We start from the raw sequence: 27,425 nt of genomic DNA, 5'->3' as shown, positions 1-27,425 counted from the left end.
TGTTTATTTTACTTATCACTGTGTTGTTGTTGTTTTTTTCTCTTTTTTTTTTCTTCCCCTCTCTTTCCTCTTTCCCCATGCGTGTCGTGCATCTGGAGCTTTCATATTTTACTATTTGAGCAGGAATGAGTACAGCGCGATTATTTAGTGATTGGGTGGTAAATTTTGTAAGCTGGAATGTAAAATCACTTAACCATCCAGTCAAGCGGAAAAAGGTTATTACTCATTTACAACGACTTAGAACGGATATAGCATTTCTCCAGGAAATGCATCTGCGTACCTCTGATCATCTTCGAATCAAGTCTGGATGGGTAGGCCAGATATATCACTCTAAATTTAATTCTAAAGCTCGGGGGACAGCAATATTGATAAGCAAAACTTTACTATTTATAGCCACAACTGTAGATGAAGACCCTGCAGGCCGTTTTGTTGTAGTTGTAGGACATTTATATGGTTTCCCCTTGATTTTAGCGAATGTCTATGCCCCTAACTGGGACGATCATAGTTTTTTCACTAACGTCTTTGCACGGCTTCCCAACATGGCAACACATAATATTATTCTTGGTGGGGACCTAAATTGCTCATTATCTGCTATGGACCGCAGCTCGCACAAAAGCACGCCTGTTTCAAAATCAGCACGTTATACAGCGTTTTCTTCATAACTACAGGTTAGCTGATGTATGGAGATTTCGTAACCCAAATTCAAGTCAATATTGTTTTTTTTCTAATGTCCATAAAACATATACTCGTATAGATTATTTCTTTCTGGACAAAAAACTCCTCCCTTTAGTAACAGACTGTGATCACAAGGCCATGGTGATTTCAGATCATTCACCTGTTGTTCTTTCAATGCGTATTCCCAATGCCTACTCTATCGGCCATGGAGGTTCAATCCAGTATTGTTAGCAGACGAAGAGTTTGTCAATTATATTAGGTCTCAAATAGATTTCTTTCTTGCTATCAATCAAACTCCAGAGATGTCACCATCAACTGTTTGGGAATCCCTAAAAGCATATCTGAGAGCCCAGATAATCTCATTTTGTGCAAAGAAGAGGGATACAGAGCGACTCTCTCAATTAGCTGACGAAATTACTAAACTAGACACTGTATATAGCCATTACCCTGATCCGGTATTATATAAACGTAGGCTGAAATTACAAACTGAATATAATCTTATATCTACAAAACAGGCTGAGTATCTAATTTCGAAGTTGCGTAGCTACTCGTATGAACATGGAGAAAAAACAGGCAAGCTGCTAGCTCATCAGCTACGACAAAGAACAGCTAATCAAGCTATCCCTGAGATCCGGAATGACCAGGGAATAAGGTGCACGGATAACCAAGGTATAAATAATAGTTTTTTTAAATACTATCAGACTTTATACAGCTCCCCCCCAGCTAAGGATGACCTGACACTAGAAAATTTCTTTGAGAAACTTGATATCCCTTCCTTAGGAGACGATGCGGCCACCAGTTTGGAGGAGCCCATCTCCAATGCTGGAATTGAAATGGCCATACGGAGTATGCAGTCTGGAAAATCACCTGGCCCCGACGGGTATCCTTCTAATTTTTTTAAGAAGTTTTCTAACCAATTGAATCCATTGTTAAAATCGACTTTTGAAGAATCTTTCCTCTCACAATCCTTGCCTCCAACAGTGCGTCAAGCAGTGATCTCCCTAATTCTAAAAAAGGATAAGGATCATTTAGATTGTGGCTCATACCGTCCAATATCTTTGCTGAACACGGACACCAAAATCCTTGCTAAAGTGTTGGCCCGCCGTTTAGAGAAACATCTGCCCTCCATTATCTCACCCGATCAGACAGGCTTTATCAAAAACAGGTACTCTTTTTTTAATTAGACGTTTATTAAATATAATCTATAGCCATGTCAAAGGTAATGTATCGGAAACTGTTATTTCGCTTGATGCTGAGAAAGCGTTTGATTGGGTGAGATGGGACTTTCTTTTCCATACGCTTGAAAAATTTGGCCTCGGGAGTAATTTTGTATCCTGGATAAAAGTATTGTACTGTGACCCTGTAGCGGCCATTCGGACCAACAATAGTCTGTCCCCCTTTTTTCAGCTTCAGCGTGGCACACGACAGGGGTGCCCTTTGTCACCTCTCCTTTTTGCCATTGCAATTGAACCGCTAGCTATTGCTCTGAGACACTGTGTTGAGGTTGAGGGAATACGTTGTGGGGATATCGAGCATAAAGTCTCTCTTTATGCCGACGACATGCTCTTGTTTATTTCCAACCCTTCAAATAGCCTCCCTAAACTTTTAGATGTACTTAAGGAATTCGGGACAATTTCCGGATATAAGGTGAATTTCGGGAAAAGCGAGGCAATGCCTTTAGGTACAATAACTGGGGAACTTTCGTCTATTTTAGCACCTTTCAAACTCAGCTATAACAAGTTCAAATACTTGGGCATTTGGATTACGCAGAACCATAGAGACTTGTATAAAACTAATTATCTTCCTTTATTGTCTAAGCTAAAAGAGGATTTTGGAAAGTGGGAGTCCTTGCCTCTTTCGCTGGGTGGTAGATTAAATATCATTAAGATGACTATATTTCCTAAATTTCTATATCTTTTTCAGTGTCTTCCAATTTTTTTAACTAAGTCATTTTTTAATAATCTAAATAGTCAAATCTCCTCCTTTATTTGGAACAAAAAACCACCTAGGCTGAAACAGAGTGTATTACAAAGACCGCGGAGCGCAGGAGGCTTAGCACTCCCAAATGTTTTGTTTTATTACTGGGCAGCTAATATAAGGGCATTATTGTACTGGATAAAAGACCATGATAATTTATCATCATAACACTGGTAACACTGGAGCAGCTGTCGGTGAGTCAATCCTCCCTGATGTCTTTGCTGTGTGCCAGACCGATCTCCAGCTTCACCACGAATCCTCTTGTTGTCCACTCACTGAAATTATGGTATCAGCTCAGAAGGCACTTTAAACAGACTGAACTCTCTCTTAATGCACCACCGCATAGACATTGCATGTTCTCCCCCATCCTTAACGGACAAGGCATTTAACATATGGACAAAGCTTGGAATAACATCAATGACTGCTCTTTTCACGGACAATATCTTTTCCTCATTTGAACAGCTGGTGAACAAGTTCAAGATCCCTCAGTCACACCTTTTCAGGTATCTACAACTCAGGAATTTTGTTGCTTCTAATACTGACTGCTTTCCGTCCTGTCCACCTCCATCCCTTTTGGATGATATTTTTGATTTTAAACCAAATGCCAAGCGGGTTATAAGTGATGTTTATGAGCTGTTAAGTAATTTTAGGCTGTCCACATTGCAATCACTTAGGGAACGATGGGGAAGTGATCTTGGCCAACAGATTGCAGATGAGACTTGGCATAAGATAATCAATAGAATTTCTTCGTCATCTATTTGCCTTAAGCATGTGGTGATTCAGTTCAAGGTGGTTCACCGTCTCCATTGGTCTAAAACTAGACTGAGCAAAATCAAGGATGGGTTTGACCCCACATGTGACAGGTGCAAACGAGAGCCTGCTTCCCTATTTCACATGTTCTGGGCATATCCAAAACTGGGTAGCTTTTGGAAAAGCATATTTGAAACCATGTCCAACATATTTGGTGTTCCAATTGCACCCTGCCCGTTTATAGCTATTTTTGGGGTGACGCCTTGTGATGCCAGTCTTTCCAAATCACACTCTGATCTTCTGGCCTTTTGCACTCTTTTGGCCCGTAGAATGATATTATTGAAATGGAAAGAGCCACTTCCACCTGTATATGGGCAATGGGTTAAGGATGTATTATACTCAGCTGGAAAAGATCCGCTACACTGTAAAAGGTTCGGTTCAGAGTTTTTATGACACATGGCAACCTTTTCTTACTTACTTTGAAAGATTAAGTCTGGATACTATTGCTTAATGTGCGTGTGAGTGGGGTTTTTTTTGTTGTTGTTTTTTGTTTTTTTTGCTTGTTTTTTTTCCCTTACTGTTGTTCATTTATTTTATTATTTACTTTGTATCTGTAATTTTATTTTATTTTATCTCTTCTTTCCTCTCTGGCTGGGTTTTAGTTACACTGTTCTGGATGGGTGGGTGGGTGGGGGGGGCACGACTGTTTCTTAATATTGCCGTAATTGTTGTTGGAAGCAATTTTTTGTTCAATAAAAAGACCTTGATCAAAAAAAAAAAAAGGTTCAGTCTTAAAATAATGTGAATCCACTTTAGCGGGTCAACCAGAACCGAATCATAGGCTCCTGAACAGACCAGAGTCCACCTGCACAGCAAAATCAGGATCATGTATCAGTCTGGACCTCCCAGCTCATTCTGTCCAGATCAAAGAGATATGAGGCCACTAACACACCTGTCTGACCCCCAGTCAATGCATCAGTGTCCACAACCTTCAGAACAGTCAGGAAACAGTGTGATCACTCTTTAATAATCTGATGCTACTGATGCTGTTTAATAAAGTTTATTTTCTATTTGAAGCCCAGCTCTCAACTCCTCTGAGCCCCTCTCTCCACACGGCAGCGTTTTGTCCGTCACGTGCCAGGTGAGGCGCAAACACCACCTCCAACCTGCGGAGAGCACTGCTCTGGTCACCACGGACGACTGTTCCTTGGAGACGGCTCATCATCAGCCGAACCATCACCTGATTGGCCCACGCCAACCCAAGAGCAGGAGACACGGTGGACAGCGAAGGCCTGAGTAGGAGGAAATTTACGCTGAAGTGGTTCTGAGGTCAAAGGTCAAAATGTGATCAGCTCATAAAGAAGATATCTGATTTACCCCATACTGTTGTGTGATTGGCTGAAAACATCTGTTACCTGGAAAACAAACACCTGTCACTGATTAGTGGTCAGAGATAAGAGACTGAACTCTGGTGTGCTACCTGGATGGTGTTACCTGGTTGATGCAGAGCACAGGTGTGCTGAACTCCTGACTCAGGTGATGCAGCATGGAGGAGAAGGTGAGTAGCTGTCTGTTCCTCTCTAGCCAATCATCGGCCTGGAACTCGGACCTGAACAGCGCTGCCACTGAGTCGACCACGATTAGGCGCACCAGACCGCGTGTCAGTAGGAGGCGGGCGCGGCGTGTTAGGCACACCAGGAGGGAATCCTGAGGACAGAGCAAGAAGTTATGGGTTGTAACAGGGTCTGAACAGATGTCGCATGATCACACTTACCAGGTCCGCGGCATGCTCAATGTAAACGTGGTCGCTGAAGCAAAGACTGCTTACAAGGTCCGCAGGAACGTCAGAACGCAGACAGACTTGCTCGCCAATCAGCTGGTGCAGACGCTTAATGGGAAATGAGTCCTCAGTGCAGACATACAACGCACCTGGAACCAACAACGAACACACAAATAATGAATGTAACATATCAGAGGTTATTTATTAACTTACAAATCAGCAGGTCATTGATCAGGTAAAGTAAGTAAGTAAATTTTTATTTATATAGCACCTTTCTAGATAAAAGATTACAAAGTGCTTCACACAGAGATTAAGTATAAAACAAAAACAGACAAAAGTTAACAAAATGCAATTTTAAAAAGATGTGTTTTTAGTTGTTATTTAAAAGAGACTACCGAGTCCACAAATCTTAAGCTCAGTAGGAGAGAGTTCCACGGTCTGGGAGCCACAGTGGTAAAAGCTCTGTCTCCCTTAGTTCTCAGCCTTGTATGCTGAATAACAAGTAGGGCTTGATCACATGACCTCAGGGACCTGCTAGGGACATAGGGCTGTAAAAGTTCAATGATGCAAGCTGGTGCTTGTCCATGAAGGTCAGAATCAGAATCTTAAAATGGACTCTGAATTTAATGGGGAGGCAGTGCAACAGTATTAGCAACGGTGTCACATGTGAGTACTTTGATGATCTGGCCAGAAGCCTTGCTGCAGCATTTTGAACAATCGTCAGATGCTCCAAGGAGTTTTTGCTTAGACATGTAAACAGTGAATTACAGTAGTCTAATCATGATGAAATGAATGCATGTATAACAATCTCCAGTTCAGTGCGAGATACAATAGGGCTTAATTTAGCAATGTTTCTTAAGTGATAAAACCAAGACCAAACCAGAGATTTGACATGAACATCCAAAGTGAGAGGTAGGTCAAAAATTATTCAATTCAATTTTATTTATATAGCACCAAATCACAACAACAGTCGCCTCAAGGCGATTTATATTGTAAACAATGTGCCCTCTAAGCTGCGCACGTGCGCAATTGCGCACTGCTGTGCACAAAAAAATCTAACCTGAATTGAAATTAAACTTAATACTTTGACAATTATGTTTTGCAGTGTTAGTCAGTAAGTGACTGGCTGCTCCCATATGGGATTAGAACGATGCTATCTTATCTCATAGTCCAGCCAATAATGCGATTCACATTCGCACATACGCAGCTAATCAACGTCGTTGACAGGCTATGACAGCGTCCTTATATGCTGTTTTAGCTAGCAAAGCGGCGTGGCTGATGTGGAGTGAAGCCACGTTAATGACAAGGTGTACAACCATTGGAGATGTGAGCAGGACAGACGGAACAATTGACGGAAAAAGTGTGGACTTTATACTAGTTTTTAAATTGAGTTGATAGGCCACGTAAAACCATAGTTATGATAAAAATATATGCAATGTTTGGTTTTCTTCCTGAATACTATCGTTGTTTATATTTACTGCGGGAAGAAACGGTAAAAACTGTGTTTTATACGAAAAAAGGCTCGAAAACACTCTCTGCCTGTGAGCAAAAACAAACCCTACCCCCCTCTCCCTTTCCTATTCGTCGAAAAAAGTACCGTGTCAACCAATCAAAAAATCATATGGCAACGTGGCATCTAGTTGTTAAGAAACGAGGGAAAGATTTAGGAGTGACGGCGGTGTTTTGAGATGTGAGAGATTTGCGACGTTTAGTGCAAATCCTGTGTAGTTAGTGTGTAGTGTAGTCAATAGTTTTGTTGTGTGTGTCAGAACAATGAGGCAACTGCTGAATGTTACAGGTGTTACAGGAGTAATACATCTCCTGTTGTCAGGCCTGCAGGTATCAGGCTGTTGTTCTCCTTTATCTTATAGTGGACAGAAATTATTTTTTGGAGTGGCACAAATGATTTGTGTGGCATCAGATTTGATGCAGAACAGCTGATTTTTCTGTAAATAGTTTGAAACGTTTGTTTAAAAAACGCCTTGGCTGCGTTTAAAAAAAAAAAATAGCTGCAATAAACGTTGTTGTTTGCCTAACTCAGTTACTTTTTTGAAGAAGTAACTATATAATTAATGGCCCAGCATTGGTCATTATGTACTATATTTTGCAGACAGAGAGTTAAAGGACTCTCTCCCAGACCACAGACTCATAATAAGTCAAAGCTTTATAAAAAAGAAAAAAGAAAGAAAGAAAAGAAAGCTGTGTTTGCGAAATTCAAGTTCAAGTTATTTTTTACTTCCAATAGTGTTAACATACTACACAGGTCAATGACTAGATTTTTTTTTTTTTACATTTTCATTGTAAATGGGCTAAAGCAGTTAATTAAAAGTAGTCTAACATAAATGTAAACGCTGGTGTGACCACAGTGCACACGTGTGATGTCGCTCACAGTGGTCCAAGGGATCGCTCAGGGAGTTTGTGTGTTCGATCAGACACGTGGAAAATTAGAGGGAACATTGATTGCAAGGTAGACCCTACAATAATACATACAGAGAAAAACCCAGCAATAAAATGACCCCCTATGAGCAAGCACTTTGGCGACAATGGGAAGGAAAAACTTCCTTTTAACAGGAAGAAACCTCCGGCAGAACCAGGCTCAGGGACGTGTGGCCATCTGCTGCGACCGGTTGGGGTGAGAGAAGGAAGACAGGATAAAAGACATGCTGTAGAAGAGAGACAGAAATTAATAACAAGTATGATTCAATGCAGAGAGGTCTATTAACATATAGTGAGTGAGAAAGGTGACTGAAAACGAAAAATTCAATGCATCATGGGAGTCCCCCAGCAGCCTATGCCTATTGCAGCATAACTAAGGGAGGATTCAGGGTCACCTGGTCCAGCCCTAACATATAGTTAGCCAACAGGAATGTTTTAAGCCTAATCTTAAAAGTAGAGAAAGTGTCTGTCTCCCAAATCCAAACTGGAAGCTGGTTCCACAGAAGAGGGGCCTGAAAACTGAAGGCTCTCCCACCCATTCTACTTTTAAATACTCTAGGAACAACAAGTAAGCCTGCAGTGCGAGAGCGAAGTGCTCTAATGGGGTGATATGGTCCTATAAGGTCATTAAGATAAGACGGGACCTGATTATTTAAGACCTTGTATGTGAGGAACAGGATTTTGAATTCAATTCTGGATTTAACAGGGAGCAAATGAAGGTTCCTGATAGCTGACTTCACAAATGTCGAAAGGGGACCAAAAGCATTCATTATCTTAGGTACATGTCTGTCAGGAGCACATACGAGGAATTCAGATTCAAATATCTTGGGGCTTAAAAACAAAAAGTATAACTGGATGTCATTTGCATAGCAGTGGTAGCAAATGTCCTCAAAGGGGCTCAAAATATGCTGGAGAGGAAGTAGATATATTAAAAACAATAAAGGCCCCAATACAGAATCTTGTGGCACACCATAGGTGAGGGAAGTACTTAGAAACTGCCACAGAAAAGTATCATTCATACAGATATGAGGAGAACCACTGGCAGATCCAGATACACCGACCCAATATTTCAGCCTTTCAAGCAGAACGTGATGGTAAGCTGCATCAAAGGCCAAGGTGAGGTCCAACATCAGCAGAACAGAACATTTTCCTGCATCGTTTTGCATCAAAATGTCACTGGAGACTCTAAGAAGGGCTGTTTCAGTAGAAAGAGCTCTGCGTAAGCCAGACTGAAATTTGTCAAGAATATTGTGTTTATCCAAAACTGCTGTAAGCTGCTTAGCCACAACCTTTTCACTGAATGTATCACAAACCTACTGATTGGCAAAATCATGGTGCGTTCACTGACCTGCTCCCAGCCCTCCGTGCTCTGCTGGGTACTGCACCGAGAGGCTGAGCTGCAGGCCCACCTGAGTCTTGCCGGTGCCACTCTCTCCAGCCAGCTCAGTGATGCCCCCCACAGGCAAACCGCCCCTCAAAAGGCGGTCCAGAACTGGACAGCCGAGCCTGAGCTGGGCGCCAGACACGCCGTGCTGCAGCTGCTGTGCTGAACACATACACATACACACACACTTGGTTAATGCATGATATCACATCACACAGTATGTCCAGTAAGACTCTTCTCCTGACCTGTGAATGGAGGGTGCCTTCTGCAGACGGCAGCGGCAGCAGTGATCAGCTGCTGGACATCAGAGTTGGACAAACCGGTGAGTCTCTGCAGGTCTGGAGCAGAAGCACAGACCACATCCTGCACAGACTTTAGCTGAACTGCAGCAGGAGAAGCACAAGTGGTTACCACGGAAACAATGGAAACAACCACACACAAAAAAGGAAGTCCAAGCAATTCATCACATCTCTGAATCTTTGGTGTTCACTGTCTAATCTGTAATAATCTGAATGGATTCTTAAAAAGAGCCAGCTGTCCCAGCTAATTACAGGCCAACCTCTGACCTTCCTTTCATCTTAAACATTCTTGAAAGAGTAGTTGTCAAACAGCTAACAGATCATCTGCAGAGGAATGGCTTATTTGAAGAGTTTCAGTCAGGTTTCAGAGCTTATCACAGCACAGAAACAGCTTTAGTGAAGGTTACAAATGATCTTCTTATGGCCTCATGACTCATCATCATGACAATTATATTAAAGCATTTGGGTCTATACCTTCAGTGGTTTGTATGCTTTATAAGAATAAACACTAATATCCCTTCATACCACAGGCCACTGGCATCTCCAATACAAACTGTTGTTGGTATGACTTCTGGCAGAGATGTGTTTTTATCTCAGAACATGTATTTAAAGGATTTGCACTGTTCTGAAAATATGTATTATTTGGGCTCCACAAAAACTAAAGACAATTCAACATTGATAACAGATATATAATTAACTTGTTAATCTTAAAGGCTAAATTTCATATTCACAAATCCAAATGTTTAGGGAGACATCCCTCCTTTTATGTATACTCCTATGAGCTTTTATAATATCTAAATTCAATTAAGAATTCTACTAACCCCAAAGCTATAAAGGCTATGGTTGTATGTGAAAAAATAAAGATCCTCCAATCTCTTTACTCTTTGGCTTAATCAGTTAAACCTCTCCCCTTAGCGTATGCGTATTGTAGGTTCTGAAAAATGGTCGTTTGTTTGTTTGTGGTTTACAATTTCTTTAAGTACAACACCTTCAATGTAATACTGTTTTAATTCTACTTTGTACTGACCTTTAAACATAGCTGGACTGGCCACCGGGCATACCGGGCATTTGTCCGGTGGGCCGATGTGATTTTTCGTTTTTATGGGCCGATGATTTTTTATTTATTTTTTGGTAACGGTATAAACAATGAAAGGTGGTGGATTGGCCAGATGCTGGCCGGTGTGTAAAAATAACTCAGTTGTTTGGTGGTGGCTATCGCAGAGCTTCCACAAATTCAGTAACATTAGCAAGTGGTGGAGGCCAGCAGGTGGATGAGAGAAAGGGGAGGCAGGAGAAGAAGAGACCCGAGGCAGACGCAGGTCCAAGTGTCAGGTGAACTGAACTTCAGGTAAGAAGTTATGACTTGCAGTCTATCTGGGTCAGATATAAACCAAGTTTAGGTAGAGTTTATTTTCGTTGTGCTGACTTTTCAGTCAGTTACAATTACTCGTACTGCATGCTAGCTAACATGACGGAGTTTCTATACAGCTGGGTAGGTGCTATGATGTTACTGATAGTGAACTTTATTTTATTCATAAGGTTAGTTAGTAGAGTTGCCAACAGTCCTGTAAAAAGACGGAATCGTCCTGCATTGAGAAAAAATATTACGTGTTTAGTAGGGGTGCAACGATACACAAAATTCACGGTTCGGTTCGGTTCGATACTTTGGTGTCACAGTTCGATATTTTTTTGATACAAAAAAAAAATGTTCATGCCTTTTTAATTTGTCATTTATTAAATTTTCACGGCACATTCTGCACCACATCTCTGTGCGTTCATCATTTGTTTGAAGCCAGCTCACCTCCTGCAACCACTGCGATCAACTTCTCACATGTTTAAGCTTGATGCGGGAGATTTCACTTGTCATGTTTGCATAGTAAGCTAACGATTGATAAGACGATGTCAGAGGAATTGGTGCGCAAATTATCGTCACTCACCAATCAGTGCTGTCGCTCTCTATACACAGTTCGCGCGATTGCAAAGTGAAAGCAAAAAACAAGCGCAAATTCAAACGCGATTTCAATATGTCACATATTGACAGTGGCTCACCGATGCCAATGACATAATTACCCAGCTACATTTCCGAAAGAATGCAAAAACATTGACATATATTTTTCCTTCCTATGATAGCCCAACGGGCAGGGCAGAGATAGATTTTTTGGTAGCCCGACTGGAAAAATTTTGTGAGCCCTGTATCTGATTGAGGAATCACTCATCTTTGGAAAAGAGAGTTTATTACAGAGAAATGGCTCTTTCCGAAATAAACGCTATACTATACGCTTCTTCTGGGCTATATTCTCAGCAGCATATTAAACATATCAGGTCCCCATAAGGAGAATCATGTGCTAACGGCTGTCTAAATGACTCGGGTAAAGTTTGTAGCATGCGTGCTTGTTGTTTTTGTCTGCTTCCACTTGTCTTTGCACTAGGATGATGTCGGCGTAAATGTGCAGTCATATTCGTTGTGTTCCCACTAGTGCTGTCAGTGTTAATCTCGTTGAAATGACGTTAACGCCACAACACGGCAAATCTCCGTTAACTAGCTACCGCGGATCGCCCCGTGCGTGGGGCTGGACGGCCAACATGTTAACGAGCTAACTGCGCTAACACACTAGTTCCCACCCATGTAATTGAGCATTGCTGGCACATCCAACATACTGTTTTACTTTAGTCCATGACACGCTTACCTTCAGGGTCATACGTCACATGAAAACCAAAAATAGTTCCAAACGCCAGATCTGAATGACGGTGGGGGAGGTTCAATTTTCCATGTTGCAAGGAGAGCTCAACTTCTGTCGCGCTAGCTTGCCCTGCGCTCAGTGAATCTGCGTTCGACTACTCCGCCTAGGCTGCACTGTCGAGCGCAGATTCACTGAGTGCTCAACACAGACAGCATCGTCAGAAGGAAAGTTGATAAAATAAATTAAAAATGTTTTATTGTTCGATACATATGCGTACCGAACCGAAAGCACTGTATCGAACGGTTCAATATCGATACGAGTATCGTTGCACCCCTAGTGTTTAGTATTGAACTGAAAAGGAACACAGTTTGTCCCGTACTTCAGATAGAATGGAAAAAGACACAAAGCTGGATTTATTCTGTCTTTACGCTGCACAGCTGCCTCTTCTCCTCTCCTCTCATTCTGTCCCCCTCCCTCTCCTGTTGCTACTTCAATCATGAAACTGATCAATGATCAGCTGATCAGCTTTTCTCTCTTATTTGTTTATCGCCCACTTTGCGCCAGAAAGAAGAAACCAGTGGATGTCACGTTAAACAACAGCTGCACGTTTAAGCTTGATCAGCTGTTGTTAGAATTTATTTAATATTAATTTCTAGTATCAGCTGATGTTTGCTGGAGCCACAACTGTAAAAGCTGCTGGTCATGATATCGGTTTGTATATGTGGCGAGAGGGAAACATGAAGATCAAACCAGGAGATGTCCTTACTGAATCATCAGAGCTGAACAGGTGATTGAGAAACAGGTTTACCTTTTAGGTGACATGAATGAGTTGAAGGGAAGTTATGAACTGTTTCTGAGAGACAAATAACACCAGGATCCTTTTTTACGCTGACAGCTGGTAACTGTGCAGGGGCGGGTCTAGCAAAGTTTTGCCAGGGGGCCAGGTAGCGCATTAACAGGGAAAGGGGGGCACAGGGCACAAAGAAATACGTTCTTATTCTCATTTAAAATGTCTCGCTTTTATTAATTATCTGAAGCCTACAACCAAAGTTGTTATCTGACGTAAAATGTATAGAAATCATACATATACCAACAAGACAGTGTACATCACTGTCACAACAGCGTCTGTTTTCATTCAAAGGCTTTATGGCTTTTTCTATAATACCTGGGGGGGGGGGGGGGGGGGGGGGGTCTCTAGTCAAAATGCCCAGCCGATTTTTTGTCCCAGTCCAGCCCTGCCTGTAAATAAAAGTTTAAAAAGAGAGAGAAAAAACTATACAGAGAGTAGTGATGGGATTTCCGGCTCTTTTTAGAGACCCGGCTCTTTCGGTTCGGCTCACTAAAAAGAGCCGGCTCTTTCGGCTCCGAACCGGCTCTTCAGGTTGTTTTGTTGCTTTAATTAATTTATTATTAACAATAATATTAAATTATGCACAAAAGGAATTACTAACGTAAAAAAAGTGGTTTTATTTATATATGTTTATATATAAATATATGCGATGGCCCCTAGAGACAAAACACGTACAAACTCCAAAACACATTTCTAGCATGAACTGAACTTCCAAAGCAGAGCTACTAGATCACTTAAATTACACAATTGAAAGCATGTTTGTGTATTTATACACAGGCACTCATATATATTCAAATAATTTAAAAACAATATTCATTTACCTGTTACTACCACACACCAAATCCGGTCGTTGGTACTTGCTGGCTTGTGTAGCTACTAGGTAACAAAAGCTCAACACTGCGCCTAGCATTCTGGAGCACTTCTGTTGACTTTTGTACGTGTTTTGAGTTTTTATGTGCTTCTGAGTTTGTACGTGTTTTTACATGTTTTGGAGTTTTTACGTGTTTTGGAGTTTGTACGTGTTTTTACGTGTTTTGGAGTTTGTACGTGCTTCAGAGTTCGTACGTGATTTGAAGTTTGTATGTGCTTTGTCTCTAGGGGCCACCGTAAATATACTTTTATTTATTCACTCCACATAAAATGTAATAAATATATCATATAATACAAAAATCAACTATTCACATTTCAACTTTTAACTATTTAAATTTTCAGCTTATATCTTTTACAAATTTAAAGTGAAACAACACAAAACCCTGCAAACCACAACACAATTAAATATAAATTAAAATATGAAAACAAAAATAACATGCATATTCTCTGTCATATGGGCCCGCATGAATAAACTTTCTGAATCCTTTATCATCTGCAACTGAAAATAGTTGTGGATGATTACTATACCTTTCTAATGTGACGTTGTTGTCCCTGGCTTTCTTTCTCTCCCTCTGGCTCTGTTCCTGTGCTACTGAGTGTAACTACCGCCCCTCCCCCCTCTGCCCAGCGTAAAGCACAAGGCTCGTGCTGAGTGAAGCAGAAAAAAGAAAAAAAAAACAAAACAAAAAAAAACGTGACGGCTCGCGATAAGGACCCGGCTCTAAGAGCCATTTCGTTCGCGAACGACCCATCACTAACAGAGAGACCATATTTCTCCTATATTGGCTTCCCCTCACTGGCTCCCTGTTAAATCCAGAATAGTTTGAATAACTGCAGATTAATAACATCAGATGAGCTCGATGCTGTTACCTCTCTTTAGGGCAGCGCTGACCCGCGGGTGGAGCAGTAGTTGGTCGCAGTTCATCCCGCTGCTGACCTCCGTCCGTCCGACTGTGTGTTTGTTTACATCAAAAGCGCCACTGCATCGAAAATAACCCGCCGAACGAGAAACGTCATCAGGCGGCGCCGGGTGGTACCGTTCAACACAGTCTGGGGGGAGGAGCGAGGTTATTTCTGGGTCAAAAGAAGTCGAACCGGATTTGTTTTATTGAGTCGAATCCAGATAATATAACGTATTGGTGACGTGATAACAGTTACATTCGTTCAGGGTTTAATTATTAGGATTCAAATGCTTTGCTTTCCAAACCCACGTCACCAACTCATGTCCCGTGCCTATTGAGTAACGTCACTCCAGCGCGCCACAGGAAGAAAACAAACTGCGATCTGAAAACAGTCAGTGATCAATAACTGATTAATAACCGTTATTAGCAGCCAATAAGGTGACCGGATGTGTTCTGGGACGGAACACAGTTTCTAACGGACCAGACTCTGAAGTTCTCCCGGTGAGTGGATCCAGATCTCTGGGAGAGGAGCTCCCCGGTCCCGGTGTTTCAGGTTAGCCGATTATATTTGTTTACATGTTCCAGGTGCAGCATCCGATGCTGATTAAAAATATTTAAAATAAAGTTAGAGAAAAAAAAACTCTGACTGGACTTGAACCTTTGTTTTTATGACATAAATCACAAACCGACATTTTCCTGCTAACGCCATTGAGCAGCTCAGCGGGAGTCTGAGTTCACTTGCAAACACCTGCTGCTGATATGGTGACAGGCCGGTGCTGGTCTGGGCATCAGGAAGCTGGTGATCCACTGGCAGGTGGAGGTGGGTGAGCTTCTGGTGGAACATGTCTGGGATGATGGTGTTGAAGGCCAAACTGAAACCCATGAACAGTATCTGGCGTGTGTCTCAGGTTGGTCGAGGTGATGCAGTATGTAGTGCAGACCCATAGTGACTGCATCGGATCGGCTGACCCGTTTGCCCAGTAGGCAACTTAGAGAGAACAGCCATCTTGATTTTAACATCAGGATAACAGCAACTTACCATCTTAGTGTTTCAATTTCTTCAAAATTAACAATAAAGGGCTCTGGTGTAACACAACCATGCATTCAAGTGAGGAAATATCCCTTTCCATTTACGGCAATCTATCAAAAGTTAAGCAGAGTCTTCTTAACTCACAGCTTCCATGTTCTCTTCCATGTGTTGCATAAGGAGGCAAGCCAAAGGGGTGGAGTTAAATAGTATCCAACAAATTCACAGAGAACAGGATGTGATGTGTGGTGGTGTAGGGAAGTAGGAAAAGGTTTAAAACTTGTCATTTTAACTAAAAGTGATCTGCTGATCAGATTTGTTCTGAGCTGAGCCAATCAGACTGTTTCATACATGTAAACAGGTAACAGCTGCAACCAATAAGAGTCACCCAAGTTTGAATCACAGAGTTTTGAATCATCTTTAAGACACACACACACTGTCTGCTGTCTGTAATCATTAATGTCTGCAGTCACAGGTGGATGAAGGTGGGGGTGAAAGTGAATCAGGGATCTGCTCTGAGCTCTTTCTTGTTTGCAGTAGTAATGGACACACTGAGAGATGAGGTCAGGCTGGGGTCACTGTGGATGATAATGTCTGCAGATGACACTGTGACCTAAAGTGAGATTAGGGAGCAGGTGGAGGAGAGCCTGGAAAGGTGGAGGTATGAAAGAGTAGAAGCAAGATAGAATACATGAGTGTGAATGAGAGGGAGACAAGTAGGAAGGTGAACATGGAGGAGCAGAGGTAGTGGTAGAGGGTCGTCCATGTAGTGAAGGAGGACATGCAGAGGGTTGGTGTGACATAGGAGGAGATGAAGACATATGACTGGCTGAAATGTTGTATGAGTCATTTTTCAGTGAGTGTACAGTGGAGCTATCCTACACATGACAGTGACTTGTTTCCTGTGCTGAACTTGTCATGTGAAAGTTTAATATTTAACCAGTCTCTCCACCTCAGGGACTGCTGACCTCTGACCTCCACCATGAGCTCCCGGGTGTGCAGGACCTGCGGGGGGTCTGACATTGACGTGGACCAGGCTCGTGGCAGCGCCGTGTGCACCAGCTGTGGTTCGGTTCTGGAGGACAACATCATCGTGTCCGAGGTCCAGTTTGTGGAGGGAAGCGGAGGCGTGTCGTCCGCCGTGGGACAGTTTGTGTCTGCTGATGGTGAGACGCCAACAGAGGCAGGTTAGGGTGGTTTAGGGTGAAACAGGAAGGGCTGGTTATCAATCCGCAGCATCAGCAAGTTTCAGAGACCATGTGAGTTTGCTGAAGTCCATCCAGGTTTCACAGATACACCTCAAGCAGGCTTCGGACGTCTCTCTGACCAGTTCAGGTAATTTAATTAGTGCCATGTTTTAGAAGAAAACATCATGAGAAACAAGTCGCCGTGTCTCAAAGCTTCTCATCCAGAATCAGAAACATGTCCACCTGAGCATTCCCCTCGTGGTAATTAATTGATGTCCATCACCCCATGATGCATTGAGTATTCTTCAGTCACTATGTGTTAATAGACCTCTCTGCACCGAAGCATACTTGTTATTAATCTCTGTCTCTCTTCCATAGCATGTCTTTTATCCTGTCTTCCTTCTCTGACCCCAAGTGGTCACGGCAGATGGCCACCCCTCCCTGAGCCTGCTTCTGCCGGAGGTTTCTTCCTGTTGAAAGGGAGTTTTTCATTCCCACTGTCACCAAAGTGCTCACTCATAGGGGGTTATATGATTGTTGGTTTTTTCTCTGTATGTATTATTGTAGGGTCTGCCTTACAATATAAAGTGCCTTGAGCCGACTGTTGTTGTGATTTTGCGTTATATAAATACAGTTGAATTGAATTTTTAAAGTCAGTAAACACGTTTGCTATACAATCATTCCACCCTAGAATGAACACTCAACTCTGACTTCATGCCTGTGATGTGTCTAACACTAACCTGTCTTTACCCAAAATCCTCTGCAGCAACTACAGTGTCAAAGGTCAAAGTCCTCTGAACAGCTGTCTTTCTGTCTGCCCATCAGGTCCCGTTAAAGCGCCACTTCTTGGTTCTGGTTTCCACACCAGCGTCGGTAAAGAGTCGCGAGCCCAGACACTTCAGAATGGTGAGTCCTTTGACTGTTTGGGGGAAGGGTGTCCAGGTGAGCCACAGGTGTAACGAGCCTGTGTGTGTGCAGGTAAGCGTCAGATCCAGCAGCTGGGCAGTCAGCTGCAGCTCAACCAGCACTGCCTCGACACCGCCTTCAACTTCTTCAAGCTAGTCGTCAGCAAACACCTGACCCGGGGCCGCAAGACAGAGCATGTCATCGCTGCCTGCCTCTACCTTGTGTGCCGCACTGAGGGCACGCCACGTATCCTAGCAACCACTCTGACCCACTGAGCATGTGCAAATTGCCGAGACAAAGCCGAACTCTGAAACCGCGATGGCCTACAGTCAGTTTACATGCAGCCAGGTGAACCACTGAACTGGTTTCCTCACCTGTAGCTCAGCTGTGCAGCTCATCTCCTCTTTTAAAACTATGAGAGGAGAAAGACATCGGATTTTCATCAGCTGCAGGTGGATGCAGGTTTGTCACAGGAACTGATCCATCAGCGGTACATTCAGGTGTCCATCACCTTAATGTGCTGCAGATGTTCTGCTGTTTAAGGTGATCAGAAACACCTGGAACCAGTGATTTACAATTTTAAATCAAACACAAACTTGATAAAAACACAGTTAGAGGTTACAGGCTTCATTCTGACCTTTCATCTCCATACCTTCAGCTGGTTTTCCTTAGACAAGCCTCAGACATGCTGCTGGACCTCAGCGATCTGCTGCAGGTAAGACCGAGCCTCAGGTACTCTCAGTGGACTCTGTGGTGTCATTCAGGTGTGAGCTCTATGCTGTGTGTCCAGGTAAATGTCTACATCTTGGGAAAGACCTTCCTGCTGCTGGCTCGTGAGCTCTGCATCAATGCTCCCGCCATTGGTGAGCTATTTACTCATTGTATTTATTTAAAGCACACAACACTGGAAAAACAGAGAATGCAGTCTTACACATGATTTAAAGTGTGATAAACATGTGCAACATGTGCTGACATCCAGAAAAAAAACTGTAACTAAAAAAAACAAACAAAAAACACCAATCACATTTATCAGTTTCAACTATATATTTTTTGTCTGCAATGCTTTTCTAATGAATACAGGCTTGAAATAATTTGTTGTTGCATTCAAATTTTTTATTTCCGTTTTACACATGTGACCTTGAACACAAGTAAAATTCATCATCCACAGCACAAAAAAAGCTGAAAATCCCCCTCAGTGTGAGACCACATAGCCACATCTAGTGGCAGCAGCAGAAAACTACAACCTCCTTTATTCATTTTCTCAAATATTCAGGAGACTTTAATATACACCAAACACTTCTAAAAACCTGACAGCCAATCAGCTCTCAGGTCCACGGCATTGTTCAATCAGCTGCCAATTTCCAATTGCCAGGTCCGTTGATTTAATCTGAGCTCCAGGCTCCGACTTCCTGCCTGTTGGCTTGAGTCTTTGTTCCAGTTCAACAGTAGAAGATGAGCTCTGGGATCTGCCCCCCCTGCACCCCAGTGCCATTGGTACTGTCTGATGAGCACTGAAACTGGAAGGTCACTTTCTCACACTGCACTTCAGTCATCCCCTCCTGGCCAAAGTAACTCAGCTCGTTTCCGTCCAGGACGGCACTGACCGTGTAGAAGGTGTCCTGCTCTACCTGCACCGGGTGCTCGAACCACACCGGGAAGGTGCTGCTTGACCCATCTGACAGAAACTTGTTGAGATTCTGGGCTAGAACGGTTCCCTGCCTCTTCAATTCAATCCTCACAACGTACTCTGCCTTCCCACCACTGGAACCGTACAGACCAAGTCCAGCTACAAAAATCCTGCGATCCACGGCAAACTGGATGCTGTCACAGCGCCCCCTGTAGCGCCACTGGTTGCTGCGGTAGGCTGAGGATTGGAAGCGGTGGCACCTCTGTGGCAGTAGCCCCGCCCGCTTCACAGTGGGGAATTCCAGCCTGGGTTTGTTGGTAGCAGTGAACCACAGAAAGACATCGTGGGCCTCTTTGAGCGTCAGTACATCCGACTGCGCTGCCCCATCTGCAAACTCCTGCAGTGTCATGGAAGGGAATCGGACCAGGTACAGGGCCTTACCAAGCACTGTGCGTTGATTCCTGGGGTTCACTGTCAAGCCCTGCCGCCGACACTCTGCCGCCGCCCAGCACAGCAGTGCCTGAAACACCACGATCTCGCGGGTGTTGAGCGTTTCTCTCTGCAGGATTATCTCCAGTGTGAGCAAGTCGATCTCACAGAAACCTTCAGAGCGCAGAGCGAGTTCGGCCTGAGCGTCGATCACCTCCCAGCAGTGCTGTGTCAGTTCCGGCTCCTCAAACAGCCGGCTCTGAGACAGCAGCACACAGGCATTCTTTGCCTCAAGGCTCGTCTCCAAGAAGGCTACGCAGGCCCTCGCCAGAGCAGGGACAATATACTTCTTAGCAGCATATAGCGTGGCGAGCACGGTATCAGCCTCCAACTCAATCTCATCGCTGTACATGTACCTGAGATAGAGAAAATGGTAGGATGAGGTCATGTTTCGACAAAAATTGTACAACACGCAGCATCCATAGCTGACTGTAGTGGGTTTGTGTACCACCACAGTGGAGCAGAAACAGAAGTTACCTCAATGTTATCAACATGATGGATCGTGAAATCTGGTCTGTGGTCCCTTTTCTCGAGCTACACCATAAACTACAACGCCTGCCTTACTCTCCTGTCCCTTCAACCAAATCCTGCTTCAAGAAACGAAATCACTGGAGCTGAACTTCTTCTGCCCAGCCCACGGTGTCTACAGTCTTCAAGCACCTCCCACCACAAACTTCCACCCTACCTCAGATCCTGCCACAGAGCACTTTTCAATTTGGTCGAAACACTAATGGCGGTACTCAGATCTGCACTGAAAAAGATTTCATGGTCACCATATTAACTCTGGTTTCCTGATGTTCTGTTACATTATTTCATGTTTTTATTGTAAGTGTTCAGGATACTAACAAATAAAACTTTTTATGTTTTGTAATCATTATTTTTCTGTCAGACAACTTTTTCTCAGATTGTAGTTCTGTGAAGCCTGTGCCTCCCTGATTCCATTGCTATCCTAGCCTTTATCCTTCTATCCTAGCCCAATGAGGCACACTAGAAAGGCAGCTGTAGCTCCACATGAGGCAGAATGCAAAGCTGGGGGTCATCCGAGTGAAGGAGACTACTTTCAGGACTCTGCTTGCTGCTAATTCACTAACAGTGGGCCTGGTCTTGACTTCTGACTCACTTTAAGAGGATGAGAAAAGCAGCCGGCTCAACATCAGGGATCTGGATCACAGACTGTCCCTCTGCCAGATCTCCATAAAACATGGCTCCAAAGACCGAGCTGCCCACCGCCAGGACGTACTGCAACACAAAGGAATCCATTAGAATCTGGACCACAGCATCAAACCGTATGCTCTGGATCAAAGTGTCAGTGGGAACAGGTTCTGTACCTTATGAGCAGGCACTGTCTGAGTCTCTCCTGAAGAACCGACAATGAAGTGGACATCAGCCATCTGCTCATTGTTGAACATCAGAGCGTTCCTGCAGCCACACAACATAATCAACAGACAACAGCAAAGAACAAGGACAACAACAGACTCGGGTTAGCACATCACATTTCTTAGTAGCACAGTAATTGTGTTGCTAGCGCTAACTTAGCCAAAAATGCAGAATGATGATAAAGCTGAATGTATGCAGACCCCAGCCCAGCATCCAGAGCCTGAACTTCAACACATGAGGACATGCTGGAATGGCAGGACTGCTCAGAAGTCCTGCCATTAATTAATGCTTCAATCTTAAATATGGTCAACCTATCTCTATTAATCAGCTATGTACCACAAGCCTTCAAGCTGGTAGTAGTTAAACCGTTGCCTAAAATGCCATTTCTAGACCCACCGGTGTTAGCTAATTATAGGCCAATCCCCAATCTTCCTTTCATATTAAAAATTCTTGAAAGAGTAGTTGTCAAACAACTAACACATCAACTGCAGAGAAATGGCTTATTTGAAGAGTTTCAGTCAGTTTTCAGAGCTCATTGCACCACAGAAACAGCTTTAGTGAAGGTTACAATTGATGAGGATTCTGTTATCATCAAGAGACATAGCATACATTTTCACTGCTATGCAGATGACACAGCTTTATCTATCCATGAAACTGGATAACATTGACCTCCACTCATCCCCAGCCGTTCACAGCAGATGGTCACCCCTCTGTGAGCCTGGTTTTGCTAGAGGTTTGTTCCTGTTAAAAGGGATTTTTTTCTTCCCACTGTCACCAAAGCACTTACTCATAGGGGGTCATATGATTAATGGGGTTTTCTCTTTCTTTTTTGTGCAACTAGGTGTTGCAATCCCATATCAGGGATTGTAACATCTAGTCACTTTACTTAAACAATATAAAGCACCTTAAGGCAACAGTTGTTGTAATTTAGGGCTGTAAAATTAACATTGAATTGAATTGGATGGGGCTTTGTGTTGGGGCTGTGTTAGCAACAAACATTTTAATGTCCTTTAGATGAAAAAGAAGCAATGTCTGCATAGTCAATTTGTTGTCCTCTTATTGTTGCTGTTTATCTCTCTTACTGCTTGTTGTTGTTGGTGGTGGGGTTTTTTTTTTACCTTTCTCTGAGGGTGGGGTGGGAAGCTTGCCATCTGTCTGTTTCCTCCGGGTTCCCGTCATGGTTATTTGGCTGTGAGGCGGCAATGCCGCTGTCTCCACAGATGTCTTCGGCAGTCAGCTGCAGGTCGCTCACCTGAATGAAGCTCTTCTTCACCTCCAGAACCTCCACCTCCTCGCCTTGAGGGAGACTGGTGGAGAACAGCTCGGCTGCCATGTCCTCCTCAGAAAGCGGGCAGAGTCAGCAGTCACAGCATCGCAGCCTGCTGTGGGTCAGAGAGAGCGGGATGTTATGATCCACAGAGATTATAATCCAGATTATCTGACAGTTGAGCGTCTCCTTTGTCCTAAAGCACAGACACCTGACAGCAGCTGCAGGCTCATCATAATCTGGATTATCTGATTACTGACATCATTTATCTGAGGGTGTCCAGGTGTGTTTACCTAGGCGGTCTGTAATGCTTCACCTGTCTGCGCTGCGGTCATTGAGCTCTGATCACTAACATGGATCCAGCTAATAAACAGTATCTAACCCGCAGAGGTCTGGATACAGCAGACCGCTGTTATTATTAACATCAGTGTGGCCCAGAAGGCCACGCCCACCACATCTGTTTATCTTCAGTATAGCGAGCGAACAGGAGATCGGGTCTCTGTCCGGTAACAATCGATCATCACTAATCACAGCTCTGAGTCCCGATCACGTCCCAGATTCTCAGCGTTGGACCTGTGGCGCGTGTCATGGAGCTTTGGTATGCGGGTTACCTGTGTGACGTCTGCCGTCCCCGCGTCCTTCCGTCGTAAACGTTAAAAACGAGCAGATCGCTGCAGCCTGCCTCCGGCCGCCATCTTAGACTGTAGTACCGCCTTCACCACCGCTCCGCACTGCAAGAGGGCAGCAGAGCGCGGGAAAAGAACGTAGCCATTGAGCAACCGCAAACGTTTCCATGGACACCAAACACGGAAGTGTGTCCGTATGTTTATGTTTGCTACGTACAGTGTGTTTGTTTCCATGGTGATGTCTGTGTCCAAGCCACTGTTATAAAGAAAAAAAAAATACTATGCGTGTTAACAAGCAGTCTCTCTCACTCACACACACACACACACGGAAATGCAGCTTCTGAGTGCAGAAGCGGCTCAGTGGACGCTGAACGCTGGGATAGTGTGAACACAACTCACGTGCGGTGTAATTTCAGTAACCTTGGTGATTATTGAGGGTTTGCAGTCATGAGGGGAATCTCCCACATAGTGTCTGCAGTCTCTGATATGATGTGTGATCAGTGTAACTCATAGCTAACTTACAGAGCCCTGATGCGGATTCAATCATTCAGGTAAAGAAATCCCAGAAAGCTGATTCAGTTCTGGACTTAACAGTCCACAGTAAATGTAGTGGGCGGAGCTGGACACAAGGCCTTTAACTTAAGTTGAAGAGGTGTTTGAATTACTGATTGATTAGTGTTTATAGATCTCTGCTGATGCCACAACAAAAAAGGGATCTTTTGCCTGCTGATGAACTTTGACCCTGTGTGGCCACGTTTATTAACATTGAAGCACTCCTTCCCCTCCTCAGACCCCTGTCTGTACATTCCTCGCTTTGCGCACATGTTGGAGTTTGGGGCGAAGACTCATGAGGTTTCCATGACGGCTCTTCGTCTTGTACAGAGGATGAAGAGGGACTGGATGCACACAGGACGCCGACCCTCTGGACTCTGTGGAGCAGGTGCAACCTGGAATTTGTCACTATAGCAACAAACGTCAGTGGCAATGTGCATGAAGCAGACATTAACACTCCTTCTCTTCCTCCTCCTCAGCACTCCTGGTAGCAGCTCGGATGCATAAGTTTCGGCGTTCAGTGAAGGACGTGATTGGCGTGGTGAAGGTCTGCCAGACCACGCTGAGGAAGAGGTGAGCCCCACAAACACCTGAGTACACCTGACCCCCACCAAAACAGGAAGCAGATCTCAGCGCCTTTTCCTCCCTGCAGGTTAACTGAGTTTGAGGACACGCCCACCAGTCAGCTGACCATTGATGAGTTCATGAGAGTAGATCTGGAGCAGGAGTGCGACCCCCCCTCATTCACTGCTGCACAGCACAAAGCCAAAATGCAGCAGGTACATCTTTGTCTCTAATTGGCTGCAGCAGCTAGGTGTCCAATTAGCTAACCAGTCTGTGCTTCCTGGTTTCTTGCAGTTAGAGCAGGAGCTGGCTAAGAAACTGGATGAGGTCGAAGGTCAGTTTGTCCTTTTTACCTGGGTGGGCTGCATCAGGTGAGAGGGGGTGACGTATTGAATCTTTGAATCACAGTGCGTTTCCTGTCATCATCAGGAGAGATCAGTTGCTACAAAGACGAGATTGAAACCGAGCTGGAGAAGAGTCGGCCCAAACTCAGAGGAATCTACGCCGCTTACACCAAAGAAGTTGGTCAGTTCTTTGGGTTACCTGACTGTCTCACCATGCCCACACAGTCACTCAGCTGCTCCCACCTTTTCTGTTTTCAGACCCCGAGGACAACGGCGAGGTTTTGTCAATGCCATCCGAGCCCGAAGAGGTTGAGAGTGAAGACGTGGAATTACAAGCGGCCACCCACCACCTGACTGAGGACTTCCTGTGTCAGGTGATCCAGGAGGAGGAGGGACATGGCATGAAGGGAGATCGGGAGGCAGAGCCAGAGAAGGAGTCGATGGGACCACACCGTCAGGCTGCCTCTCTGACCTCCATTCTGGGAAAACTGCCGAGCGCCGCCAGCCTGAGCCTCCAGCAGACTTTCCAGACCTTGGATACATCAGAGAGTGGCGAGAAAGATCTTGGTGAGGATAACAACTGTAACAGAATGGTGACATCACCATTAGATCATAGGGCAGTTAGAAATCAAGCTCTGCGTTTACCTTCAGGTGACCACCCACAGAGCGAGGAGCTGGACCTAGAAGGTATTGATGATCAAGAGATCGATAAGGTCAGTTCACAGTTCTACAGGTACAAAGATACCTGAGCAACTTATACTGTGAAAGGACCCAACTGCACGTGCTCTTTTCTGATTGGCCTGTTCTGTGTGATACAGTACATCCTAAATGAGAAGGAGGTTCAGGTGAAGACGGAGCTGTGGATGAAGCAGAACGCCGAATACCTGAAGGAGCAGAAAGGTGCTCATCAGCAATCGTTGATGGGTGTTATTGATTACTGATTCTGATTGATTTGTTTTTGTGTTTCCAGAGAAACAGGAGCGGATAAACAAAGAGAAGGAGGAGGGCACCTACAAGGAGAAGGTGAGTGAAACCAGCATCCACTCAAGAGCCTCACCTGAAGCTCCACCCACCCAATCTGTGACCCCATGTGGTGAATATTTTGTCAGAAGAAGAAGAAGTCTAAGAAGCAAGACCAGATTGAGGCATTGACAGCGGGCGAGGCAATTGAGAGAATGTTAGAGAAGAAGAAGATCTCCAGTAAGATCAACTACGACGTCCTTAGAGATCTTAACCGAGGAACAGGAAGTCCGACCAGGTCCCCCGACCACACCCCCGATACCACCGTAGCACGAAAACGACTCAACCGCCGCCGGCGCAGGAAGACCAGTGACAGTAACCAAGACCTTGCAGCCAACACTAGTATTATGGGCAAGAGGTATCTCAACTGATCTAATCTCTCAATAACCTGTCATCAGTAATGAATATTCTTCAACCTGTCCTCCACGTTATCCTGATGTTCTCTCTCCTGCTGTTTCAGGTTCCGCCACCTCATTTCCTCCACACCAAAGAAGAAAACAGCTCATCAGGTGCGCATCCTCCTTGCGTGTCTCACCTGTGTGTCCTTTCTCACCTCGTACCTGTTACTCCCTCTTACCTGGTCTACCTGATGTTAATCTTTCAGGTAGAGAGAACAGTCTCAGTGGTTACAGAAACAGAAACACCAGCAGAGACTGAGTCCAACCCACCCCCTGACTCTGCAGCAGAAACAAGCCCCACCCTCCCAACTGCTCCATCCCCCATGGAGGAGGAAGAGGAAGAGGAGGAGGAGGCAGAGGAGGAGTGTGTTAGCGCTCTGCAGCTGGTGGGAGGTTAGTCCAGACTTTTATTCTCAGAATCATTACAGTAACATTGATTGATTTCATTGATTTATTGATTTGTGTCATTCAGATTACGGTTGTGATGCAGATGAGGAGGAGATCTTTTAACTCCGCCTGTTGACCTTTGACCCCACTGAAGAAACTCCATCCAGGCTCCAGAGCCAAGGCAGCTGATCCATATCTCACAGATCAATAACCAGTGTCAAGGGAATGAGTTACTGATCGGTTTTTATTTGCGCTTTAATTGATCCGTGATCATTTTTATTGATCCTCCTACTGAGGTTTTTAGACGCTTTTGTATTGACGTTAAAACCAGCTGTGTGTGTATGTAATTGTGTGTGTTTGTTGATCCTGTATTTCAATACAAACAAACAAACAATAAGACAAACATTCCTTCACAATAAAGAAATTGACAATGGTGATGAGTTTTTCTGGTCTCAGAACCAGACGATCTTGGTTCTGACTGTCCAGTTTTATGGATTTATTTGATTTGATTTTCGGTTGTTACAGACAGGACAGACATGACTGGGGGATAGGACAGGGAGGAAGAATGAAAGAAAGAGAGGGAGAGAGAAAAATAGAGGGGAGAAGAGATGGTGAGAAAGGGGGGAAGAAAAAAACCCACCTGGATCACCTGTATGGGGATAAGAAAAAACAAAGAGTAAACAAAACAAAAAAGAGCAACATTATAAATACAACACAATCACAATAAAGTAGCTAACAGCAGATAACAGTAGATACTAAATTTGACATGTTATTGTGCAGTACGCAAGACCGACAGCGCACAATGTGCCTTGAGGTAGCAGCCAAGAAAAGTGTAGTCCACGTCTGTGAACACCCGTGTGTACACCTGTGTGGATCAGCATGCTTGTATTCCAAAGGTTTCTCCATGTAACGATCTGCTAGGGAGTGTGGGGAGCCATAGCCCCGTCCCCCAGGGCATGAAGCAGATATGGAGAAGATCAAGGCCCCAGACATCCAGAGACCCCAGAATACGAGGACCCAAGGAGGACCACCAGGTGGGCAACTGGCCAC

General features: G+C 44.1%; 3 protein-coding genes across 12 annotated transcripts; 1 reads left to right on the top strand and 2 right to left on the bottom strand.

The window, feature by feature from the left end:
* Positions 1-23: 23 nt before the first annotated feature.
* xrcc3 (X-ray repair complementing 3) lies at positions 24-14,747 on the bottom strand. 3 transcript variants are annotated; one of them, XM_085133959.1, is made up of 7 exons: positions 14,573-14,747; positions 9,248-9,385; positions 8,967-9,164; positions 5,177-5,331; positions 4,897-5,109; positions 4,780-4,832; positions 24-4,694 (listed from the first exon to the last, which is right to left on the bottom strand). In XM_085133959.1, exons 1-7 carry the CDS (start codon positions 14,625-14,627, stop codon positions 4,463-4,465), a joined length of 1,044 nt encoding a protein of 347 aa, XP_084990085.1. In that variant the 5' UTR covers positions 14,628-14,747; the 3' UTR covers positions 24-4,462. The 3 variants fall into 3 exon arrangements, with proteins under 3 accessions (XP_084990085.1, XP_084990086.1, XP_084990087.1); XM_085133960.1 differs by having other exon boundaries at positions 4,780-4,817; XM_085133961.1 differs by lacking the exon at positions 4,780-4,832 and having other exon boundaries at positions 4,471-4,694.
* Positions 14,748-14,833: 86 nt separating this feature from the next.
* Positions 14,834-26,808, top strand: brf1b (BRF1 general transcription factor IIIB subunit b). Of its 7 annotated transcripts, none has more exons than XM_085133947.1 (19): positions 14,834-15,157; positions 16,589-16,797; positions 17,644-17,724; positions 17,797-17,970; positions 18,408-18,439; positions 18,515-18,587; positions 23,901-24,050; positions 24,142-24,235; positions 24,315-24,441; positions 24,521-24,560; positions 24,656-24,751; positions 24,829-25,137; positions 25,222-25,283; positions 25,389-25,470; positions 25,541-25,593; positions 25,683-25,948; positions 26,051-26,099; positions 26,195-26,381; positions 26,461-26,808. In XM_085133947.1, exons 2-19 carry the CDS (start codon positions 16,614-16,616, stop codon positions 26,496-26,498), a joined length of 2,097 nt encoding a protein of 698 aa, XP_084990073.1. In that variant the 5' UTR covers positions 14,834-15,157; positions 16,589-16,613; the 3' UTR covers positions 26,499-26,808. The 7 variants fall into 7 exon arrangements, with proteins under 7 accessions (XP_084990073.1, XP_084990070.1, XP_084990067.1 ...); XM_085133944.1 differs by having other exon boundaries at positions 25,680-25,948; XM_085133941.1 differs by having other exon boundaries at positions 14,834-15,105; positions 18,408-18,587; positions 25,680-25,948.
* btbd6b (BTB (POZ) domain containing 6b) lies at positions 17,356-23,223 on the bottom strand. 2 transcript variants are annotated; one of them, XM_085133951.1, is made up of 5 exons: positions 23,096-23,223; positions 22,336-22,599; positions 21,169-21,259; positions 20,961-21,079; positions 17,356-20,196 (listed from the first exon to the last, which is right to left on the bottom strand). In XM_085133951.1, exons 2-5 carry the CDS (start codon positions 22,548-22,550, stop codon positions 19,164-19,166), a joined length of 1,458 nt encoding a protein of 485 aa, XP_084990077.1. In that variant the 5' UTR covers positions 22,551-22,599; positions 23,096-23,223; the 3' UTR covers positions 17,356-19,163. The 2 variants fall into 2 exon arrangements, with proteins under 2 accessions (XP_084990077.1, XP_084990078.1); XM_085133952.1 differs by having other exon boundaries at positions 22,336-23,111.
* Positions 26,809-27,425: the final 617 nt, after the last annotated feature.

Source organism: Neolamprologus multifasciatus, chromosome 15 (genome assembly GCF_963576455.1).
Source record: "Neolamprologus multifasciatus chromosome 15, fNeoMul1.2, whole genome shotgun sequence".
Lineage (NCBI taxonomy): Eukaryota > Metazoa > Chordata > Actinopteri > Cichliformes > Cichlidae > Neolamprologus > Neolamprologus multifasciatus.
Note: the sequence above shows the minus strand (reverse complement) of the source record. Positions and strands in the feature narration are given on the sequence as shown.

What these genes read in the sequence shown, in the direction of transcription:
- xrcc3 (XM_085133959.1), bottom strand. Translation starts at nt 14,627, where the DNA reads ATGAACTGCGACCAACTACTGCTCCACCCGCGGGTCAGCGCTGCCCTA. An exon ending in AAGGCACCCTCCATTCACAG is followed by an intron (nt 9,165 to 9,247) that starts GTCAGGAGAAGA and finishes GTATGTGTTCAG; the next exon opens with CACAGCAGCTGCAGCACGGC. An exon ending in TTGAGCATGCCGCGGACCTG is followed by an intron (nt 5,110 to 5,176) that starts GTAAGTGTGATC and finishes CTCTGTCCTCAG; the next exon opens with GATTCCCTCCTGGTGTGCCT.
- brf1b (XM_085133941.1), top strand. Translation starts at nt 16,614, where the DNA reads ATGAGCTCCCGGGTGTGCAGGACCTGCGGGGGGTCTGACATTGACGTG. An exon ending in ACAGTTTGTGTCTGCTGATG is followed by an intron (nt 16,798 to 17,643) that starts GTGAGACGCCAA and finishes TCTGCCCATCAG; the next exon opens with GTCCCGTTAAAGCGCCACTT. An exon ending in CTCTGGACTCTGTGGAGCAG is followed by an intron (nt 24,051 to 24,141) that starts GTGCAACCTGGA and finishes CCTCCTCCTCAG; the next exon opens with CACTCCTGGTAGCAGCTCGG.
- btbd6b (XM_085133951.1), bottom strand. Translation starts at nt 22,550, where the DNA reads ATGGCAGCCGAGCTGTTCTCCACCAGTCTCCCTCAAGGCGAGGAGGTG. An exon ending in CACCCCACCCTCAGAGAAAG is followed by an intron (nt 21,260 to 22,335) that starts GTAAAAAAAAAA and finishes GTGTGGCTGCAG; the next exon opens with GAACGCTCTGATGTTCAACA. An exon ending in GCTTTTCTCATCCTCTTAAA is followed by an intron (nt 20,197 to 20,960) that starts GTGAGTCAGAAG and finishes TCTCTATCTCAG; the next exon opens with GTACATGTACAGCGATGAGA.